The sequence below is a fragment of the Xiphophorus maculatus genome, chromosome 14 (assembly GCF_002775205.1).
Source record: "Xiphophorus maculatus strain JP 163 A chromosome 14, X_maculatus-5.0-male, whole genome shotgun sequence".
NCBI classification, from domain to species: Eukaryota; Metazoa; Chordata; class Actinopteri; order Cyprinodontiformes; family Poeciliidae; genus Xiphophorus; species Xiphophorus maculatus.
Window position 1 is genome coordinate 5,129,133 of NC_036456.1, and position 8,626 is coordinate 5,137,758.

General features: G+C 39.5%; 2 protein-coding genes across 2 annotated transcripts; both read right to left on the reverse strand.

Annotated features, from left to right (window-relative positions):
* Positions 1–3,129: 3,129 nt before the first annotated feature.
* LOC111611032 lies at positions 3,130–4,254 on the reverse strand. The gene is made up of 4 exons (XM_023346639.1): positions 4,212–4,254; positions 3,760–4,089; positions 3,319–3,681; positions 3,130–3,236 (listed from the first exon to the last, which is right to left on the reverse strand). Exons 1-4 carry the CDS (start codon positions 4,252–4,254, stop codon positions 3,130–3,132), a joined length of 843 nt encoding a protein of 280 aa, XP_023202407.1.
* A 1,594-nt stretch (positions 4,255–5,848) lies between these two features.
* On the reverse strand, positions 5,849–8,350 carry LOC102219165. Its single transcript, XM_023346642.1, has 6 exons — positions 8,347–8,350; positions 7,549–8,253; positions 7,348–7,467; positions 6,667–6,704; positions 6,451–6,555; positions 5,849–5,875 (listed from the first exon to the last, which is right to left on the reverse strand). The coding sequence occupies exons 1-6, from the start codon at positions 8,348–8,350 to the stop codon at positions 5,849–5,851; spliced, it is 999 nt and encodes a 332-aa protein (XP_023202410.1).
* Positions 8,351–8,626: the final 276 nt, after the last annotated feature.

Here is an 8,626-nt window from a genome sequence, read left to right on the forward strand (position 1 = left end):
TAATACAAAACTCAAATCACAGGTCGTGACAAGAACCGATGGCCCAGATGTGTTATTGAAAGCAGGAACAAGCTACAACCGCACAGACATCCTGTCAGGACGGAGGAGCGGCGGGGCTTTAACTGAACCACTGGGGCTGAGGTCGCTGCTAGCAGGCAGGGCCAGAGCGAGAACTGCTCCTTTTCTGTTTGTTTGTTTGTTTGTTTGTTGCTGTTGTATTTTTAAGTCTGTTAAACTTGCTATATTAGTCACCAACCGGAGATTAACGCCACTTTATTACCAAGAGACCAATTGGCTCAAATTTGATCACTGTAGTCAGCGTTGATTACAAACCATCGCTGATTAGTCGTTTTGTAATCGGTGAGGACAAAACAACAATGTCCTCACCGATTACCAGCTTTATTGTAAAAGGCTTTTGTTTTAATGCAGTCACTGCACTGATAGGGCGACAGTCCTCAGGCAAACCGAGCTGAGAAACTGTGATATGTTGCGGCTGAACTTCAAAAACTTCAACAGAGAACTTTTTATGTCAGCCAACCGCAGCACATGCTAGAACTTCCCTCTGTAGGTTCACGTTCTACATTTTGAACAGAGACGATCACCTGATGAGCTCCAGCTGAATTCTTAACCCTCTATGGCATGACTTTTTATTTTTGTGGGGAAGAAATATTTTCCTGCATTCTTTGGGAGCTTGGTGGTCCCTAATTACATGTCAATCATAAAATCGGACTCTGACACCTCCTGGAACCAGATTTGGGTTTGTTGCCTCAGGGTAACATTGGTCTAGAACACCAAGATTGTCTACACTGATTATGAGAAATGAAATACAAATCAAACAAAAACTATATTCATAAAAAAACTTTTTTTTGGACAAAAATATGTCAAAAATCATGCCCCCCAAAAAATAAAATAAAGGAGCAATGTGAGGTACAGCTATGTGGTTTGTTGCCTGAGGGCAACGCCATGCCATAGAGGGTTAAAATCTTCAGCTTCACCTCTATTCAGATTTTTTTTTTTTTAAATGAGCTAATTTTGCCCTCTAGCATCGCAACCACACCGCTCTTACAATGTGTGTTAACTTCTAAGGCAGTTCAGGAATGACTTTGCTGCTCTCTGCTGGCTGACTTCCTAACTGCATATTTGATTATACTTAGACTGACTTTATTGTCATTTTGCATGCACAGGGTGTATACAGAACGAAATTTCGTTGCATACGGCTCAGGACAATGTTTTGAGCTTCCAATGTTGTGAGGTTACTCCAGAATAAAATAAAATACAGTATAAAATATAAATATAAATATAAAATATAAAGTGCAGGACTGACAGTGAAAAGGAAGTTACTTAGCTCTGTACATGTGCAAGGTATAAAGTGGAGACCAGATTTTAAGTGCAGTCCAGTTAAGAGTTCAGCAGTCTGATGGCAAGTGGGAAAAAGCTGTTTCGGAACCTGGTGGACCTGCACCGGATGCTGCGGAACCTCTTTCCAGAGGGCAGCAGGGAGAACAGTCCATGGTGGGGGTGTGAGGGGTCACTGATGATGTTTCGGCCTCGGGACACGCAGCGCTGGGATGAGATGTCCTGAATGGAGGCAATTGTTTGCAATATCTCAATCAAATACTCAAAAAATGTCACTTTACCAACATGACTGAAATACTTTTATCTGTAAAGTCACTATAGCAACCTTCACTTCATCACAAGTCTCAAACTTGTTTTAGGAATAAACTCGTGGTGGAGTTCATGATGTTGAGATTATCACAAAAAATCCCAAAATCTCCTGAAACATAACCAAGAAAATATCAATTTATTTTATAAATATGAATATCACTTCACTTTGAGGTTAAGCATAAGAAGAATAAAGATCACAGAAAATCTGGCTGTTGATTGTGATTAGTTCATTTTCAGCTTCACTTTGTCTGATTTTTTTTTTGCGGTCAGTGAACACACCCTGCTAAAGTGTTATCAAGTCTTATAGACAATAGTCTGGAATCTGCTAATGAGGAAAGAAAAAAATAATATTTAAAAAAGAGAGACAGACAAACCGAGGTGATTTAATAGAGAGTATTAAGTACATACAACAGAAAAGTTGTTCTCTTTTAACATTTTGAATGCTCTTTAAGTTTTTAAACATTAATATTTACCTCATGTTTTGCATGCAACAGCAGCAAAACATGAGCTTGCTAGCTTGGTGGAGGTGCTATCCTGTTAAAGAAATATGCTGAACTTTGACCCTCTGTGGTCTGCTGAGTAACAGGCAAGAGACAGCATGTCTGTGTGGTTCCTTCTGATTGAGCAAAAGGTAAATGTAACACCACAGTTGATAGTAACTGATACTTTTTCACACAAAAAACAAATCCTTTTTTTTAAAGTTCTAATATATTCATTCAACTTTATTTGGTCAGGAACAAAACATCATCAACAACACATATATACACGCTGTGCATAGGCCTTGTAGGCACCAGCTAACTTGTGGCCCCTGCTTTGACTTTTTTTTTTAGTAAAATAGCAGCGTAAACAAGACATTTTAGATATTAATAAAGATGCTATAGATTGACAAATAAGGCTGGAGCAAGAGGTCACACTTACATGAAGAGCAGAGTACAGATGAATAAATTGCAGCACCGTTTTTGGTTTTGCCGAACAGCTCACGTCTGCAATTTGTGACTCTAGAGCTGCAAATCGCTCTCTGGATGTTCCACAGTGGCTCTCAAAACTCTTTCTGAAGATGGAAAAGGAACCAACCAATGTTTTTAAATATGCATATGAAAAGAAATGCAGGTTTTACCAGTTTTTCTGGGGGGGAGGAGATTTTCTAGGGAAAATTGCATTGAATTTCCATAGTAAAAAGACACTAAAAGTACCAGTAGTACTGTTTTTATAATGTTATGCCTAATGTTAAGATCCAGTAAAAAATATTATATCCATCTTCCATTTTTTAAATAAAGTTTTATTGTCTAAAAACAAAAATGAAAGTTGTGATTCTATAAAAATGACAAGGAAAAATTACTTTTGGTAGATATTCATCAAAAATTACAAGTTGGGTTTTTCGAAAAGGTTACGCAACGTTGGCAGTTCTGGGCAAGTTTTAAAAAAAAATCATCAAAAAGAAGAAGATAAGTTGCCTACTAAATATCAGCTGGTTGTACCTTCTGAATGACTTATTTTTCTTCTGGAATATCGACAAACAATAAAAGTCAGGATGATGTTCAAGATCAGAAACGCAGCCAGGGATGCAGCCCCTCCATGCATCAACACAGGGTCAAGCTGTTTCTCTGAGAAAAAATATAGAACACGTTTGCAGATTTGGGGAGGAAAAAAAGCAACAAACTTCAAACTGACCTCCCACATATAGTCTTGTTCCTGGCCCGAATAGAATCCGTCCACATGAAGCCACAGCGCAGTGGTACGTCCCGGCATCAGACACGGTCACATTCCTCCTTGGTAAGCTGTACACACACCTGAGGACATCAGGACCGTCCTCTGAGCTCCTCGCACACGGGCCGCCGCTCCGTGTCGTTGTGAACAGCGTTCCCAAACCGGATCCCTCCGAGTTCTTCCTGAACCAGTAAACGTTGTGGTCTCCGTTAACGGTTCCAGTCAGCATGGTGCAGTTCAGAGTCACAGAGCCTCCTGGTTGGGCAGAGACAGAGTCCGGCTGGTGGAGGAAAGTCTTGTAGCTGGAATCTAAGACGAGATGTTCTAAGGATATCAATACAAGCGGTGAAAATGAGTGCACAAAGCTTCTAGAAAGCATCAAGGTACTCTTACGTTTTAGCAATAAAAATGTTCCGTTGTCAAACTTGGTGATGGAGATGCTGGTGTAGCCGCAGTAGTACAGAGCAGAATCAGAGTCTCGGACATCGGAGATCTTCAGATCGTAGAGCCCTTCCTCGGTGTGAACTGAAAATCGTCTATTGTCCTTAAACTGCTTGTGGAAGGTGTCAGAGCCGGCATGATGTTTGTAAAAAGTGGAAATGATCTGCAGCGATTCTCCTGGCACCTGCTTGTACCAGTTCAGATGGGAGGCACTGGAGGTGTAGAAACAACGCAGAGTCACATTGTCTCCGAAGTCAGCGTAGAGCACGTTCCCGTCTGAAACGCAGATGAAGATCGGAGAGTCAAAGTCCACAGAATGGTTTACGGGTACCTGAAAGTGTTGCCGTATTGAGAAGCTACCGTCACGATGCAGGAAGTGTGTGAGTGGAGTGACTTACAGGCTTTACAGAGAAGAACCAGGAGTACATAAAACCTCAGCATCCTTCACTCTTCACTGCTTGGACTCTTCCAGTGTAATGGTGACTTCAGTAAACGGGTCGAGGACTAGACTTTACATGTTCAGCAGAAATTACCTCTACTTACTCTGACAATGGAAACAGTGTGGGCACAAAAGGAAGTGAAAAGCTCTGATTTCACTATTTATCAACTTTATTCTTCTTTTTTCATTTAAAGCTGGGGTATGTAACTCTTATTGCAATATGTTTCTTTTTTACACATTTGTTAAAGCTGTCACCAAGTCATGACAGTATAATACGAGACACATAATCTGTGAAAAAAATAAATAAAAAATCAATCTCCTCCCTGAGCTGCTATGGTCGTCTGAAGAAATGCAGCGCTCCTGGTCAAAAACAACCAATCAGAGCCCTGGAAGAGGGTCTTAGTGCTGTCAATCAATCTTGTGTATGTGCTGCTCAATGTGCTAAAGCCAGAGAAACAACTTATTGTTACAAAACAACTTTTATCCACCGTCATCGGTGGCTATGCTAACCAGCCTTGCCATTATTTACAAGAGGGTCCACTAACAGGAAGAAGCCATAGCAGAGAACATGTGAGGGAGGAAGTGAGCAGTGTGTACACGAGATGATTGACAGCGCTAAGACCCTCCTCTTGGCTCTAATTGGTTGTTTCCAGTTAGTACTAGGAGCACTGGGAGGAAGAGGAGGAGGACCTGGTTTGGCTTGGCTTCCCTGGTAAAATGATAAAAATAACATCCTTCTGTTTTTGCTGTTTTTCAGACTTTTTGACTCAGATCATTCAACAAAATTTAAGTATTTAACAAACATTACTTGAATAAATAAAAAAAATGTAGCCTTAAATGAAATCACTTATTAAGGTTAAGGGAAAAAGCCATCTAAACCCAACTAGCACCAGGTGAAAAAGTTATTGATCCCAAATCTAACTTACCGAACGCTGACGGTCAAAGTGGAACAAAGTGTAAAACTTCTGGTCCACCCTTCACTGCAGAATTACTTCAACCACATTTAATTATGTATTTAAGGTATCTTCACACTCTTAATCGGATTTAATCTGGATTTTAAGTAGGCTACACCAAAACCTGTGGCTTACAGCTGCAGGACATCATAATGTTGAAAGGCGAGAGAGAAATCACCTTAAAGTAAAGAGAGAAGCCTGAAGGAAAGGTTTCTCAAAAGGAAATGGAGAAACAGATAAGTGAAACCTGTGTCACCGACATTCAGTGGGTGGGAGAAATGTGTGAAATAGGCACAACACATTTGATTCTGTTACACTTTAATGTAGAAGAAAAGCAGATAAAAGCTCATGGCATCTTAAAAATGATAACAAAGCTACAGAAATGATTCACAAACGACATGATGTCAATGTAACCAACAGATACATTCAAGCTTAAATGTTGATAAAAGAAATAACAAAAACAAAAATTGATAAACTCAGAATTCATAGAATTATAAGCACATTTACTGAAATGACAAAAGTGTTTATAACAATTTTCATTATATTATCATGTTGCGTTCAGAAAAGGTTCAAGCTCATTGAAGCTCACAACATTACAGCATGTTGTGATGATGGTACTTTTCAGTGCAAAGCTGTTAAAGGGTTAAGGGAGCGACGTGGTGATGACTTCCTGAAGGCGGAGTTTCGGAAAAAACAGGAGTTTTTAAAGAGACAGAGGCCCAATTTCAAGGCGTATTTTACATTAAGAAGCAAGATTTTGTTTAAGTCATTTGATAAACATGGCATTTTATGTAAAACATAGTCCTCTATAAAACGTAAGATTTTATGGCATTACTTCATTATGCCATAACATTGAACACAAAGAAATTAACATATCTGGCAAGTCCTTACGGATCTAACTGAAAAACAATCAATTAATAAAAACAGTTACTCTAGTCCTATGTCAATTTTAAACACGCGTGTTGAAATCAGTTACATTCTGTATTTTTCTTTTCATGTTTCAACTTGTATTTTGTTGATTTCTATTTCTAATTGTTGACAAGTCTATGAGAGTAGAAAGCATCCTTCAATAATTAAAACTCGCTCTACAGATTCTCTATCAGATCTAAGTTGTGATTCTGGCTGGGTCACTTCAAGATGTGCAGATGTTAAATCTAGTCAGAACAAAATCTGTAAAGGCTTCAAGTAATTCTGCACTTGACTGTGTTTTTATTTATTTTTTTCAGTTCCATCCCACTACTAAACCCTGTGGTAAACACATTCACTCCAGATGGGATCCTTTCTCCTGTGGGGTCTATCGCGCAGCGCAAAAAAGGCAGCATAATATGCCTTTTGTGCAGTGTAAGCATCCTGGAAAGCAAAAGGTTTGTTAAAATTTTGCACACAGAAAAAAATACAGTAACTGTTATGTTATGTGTATGATATTAAATAGAAAAGGACTGATGAAAAAAAATCGCTCACCTTCACATCTGGCTTATGGGATGGCTCTTTTACAGACTCTGCAGGTAAATGCAGAAGTTTACTTAGTTTTTTGTATATTTATTTACATTTTATACGGAGGAGGATTAGCGCCACAAAAAGAAAAACTCTGACTTTAGTCTTGGGAGAAGAAAGTCAAAATTCTGAAATTAAAGTCAGAATTTTAGGGAAAAAAGCCAGAATACTTTTTTCTCTGTGACCCTAATCCTAAACATATATGTTCAAATGTGTTTTATTAGCAAAGATAAGGTGACAAATTACAAAAAGCAGTTTGCAAATTAATTACCTCTAGAAGCCATTACAGCCATGTCAACAACTGATATCAAGAGTTTCTCATAACTGGCAATAAGTCATTTGCATCACTGTGGAGGAATTGTTATCCATTAATTTATTAAGAACTACATGAATATGTTTACGTTGGAGGATTTTCAAGCAAGAGCATCAAATTAAGTTGAGTGAAATCAGAATTTGGAGAATACACTTTGGATTTGGATTTAATCTTTGTTCAATGTTGAAACAAGTTTCATAATCTCAAGAAAATAAATGTGGGGGAAGAAAGAAAAATCTAAAGAAATATATCATGAGTCAAATGTTGATTTTTACTACATTGCATGTATAGGTATGTGGATTTAAAGCTGTTAAGGTTTTTAAAAAATCTGTTACTTGAATGTTTGAAGCTCCTTTTCTTATGTATCACACACAGCGAGAGAGTCAGTGAAACACTCAGGAGGGAGGTGAAAGAAAAGGCTCCGGCCCATAAATTAGTCTCCAAGTTGTTGGTATCTGCAGAAACACAGCAACATAAACTTTCTGTTTAAGTTAAAATGGGTCATTTTTGTTTTGTTTTGCATTGCAGTTGCTCACCTTCTAAGTCCAGCTTTGTTCCTATTCCGAACAGAATGTGTCCACACGAGGCAACCGCACAGTAGTAGGTTCCAGCATGAGAGGCGTCCAGTTTGCTAATCGGCAGCTTGTACACACAGCTGTGTGTCCGTGCGCTGGATTTGTTCTTGCACAGCTTGTTCTCACCCCCTTTGCTGTGAATGAGTCCTGGTTCAGAGTATTCAGAGTTTTTAAACCAGTAAACGCTGTGCTCCCCGCCACAGGTCCCAGTTTGTACCGTACAGTTCAGGGTCACAGAGCCTCCGGGCCGGAGGGTCTCCGATGCTGACTGATCAACTGAAGTTTGCAGCTTGGAACCTGTTTGTTCTACATACACCATTGTGCCTTCAGCGAAATCCAGCATGTATAGGTAGCTACTTGCACAGAAGTAAACTGCAGAGTCTGAAATCTTCAGATCTCTTATCTTCAAGTGATTTTTGCCTTTAGTGGTCTCCAGCTCAAAGCGCGGATTGTTTCTGAATTCATTGTGGAAAGTGGCGTTGGTCTCGTACTTGTAATAGGAGGAGACCAGCCTCGGGTTCTGTCCCAGATTTTGCCTGTACCAGTAGAACCGTGCGTCCACAATGTTTTCGTAGAAGCATTGCAGAGTCAGGCTGTCTCCCGCTTTAGCGAACACGAAATGTTTGTCTTGGCGAACAGATAAAACTTTTGGGGTCTTTGTCTGAGCTGTGGGAAAAAGAAAAAAAAAAACCCCGACATGATAAACATATGACAACTTGGTACAGTGCATCGAAATGTGGAACTTGTGCATAGACTCACCCATTGTCGCCAAGAACAAGAACATCAGATAGACAACAAAGCGTTTGCCTATCATGGCGTTTAGATTTCTGTTCTGATTGAGAAGAACCTCGACCCATTTTTCAGTTTTCATAGATAAGGATGTACAGGCCAATCAAGCATCAAGGATGCTTGATTGGCCAAGCAGAGGTGACGCAACGTCCGGTATTTCAGAAACTTGGTCACATGTCCACAGTCAGCTTCAGAGCCACATTCTTTCTGTGTCATCCTACTCAAACAATGGCCCTGTGTAAGTGCTAGT

Bases quoted from the DNA above. Each gene is read 5' to 3' on its own strand.
- LOC111611032 (XM_023346639.1), bottom strand. From the start codon at position 4,254: ATGCTGAGGTTTTATGTACTCCTGGTTCTTCTCTGTAAAGCCT. The intron at 3,682-3,759 runs GTACCTTGATGC...ATCTCGTCTTAG, and splicing joins TTTATTGCTAAAACGTAAGA to ATTCCAGCTACAAGACTTTC. The intron at 3,237-3,318 runs GCTTTTTTTCCT...TGATGCATGGAG, and splicing joins AGGTCAGTTTGAAGTTTGTT to GGGCTGCATCCCTGGCTGCG.
- LOC102219165 (XM_023346642.1), bottom strand. The intron at 7,468-7,548 runs GTGAGCAACTGC...GTGTTTCTGCAG, and splicing joins AACAAAGCTGGACTTAGAAG to ATACCAACAACTTGGAGACT. The intron at 6,705-7,347 runs GTAACAGATTTT...ATTTACCTGCAG, and splicing joins AAGGAGCTTCAAACATTCAA to AGTCTGTAAAAGAGCCATCC.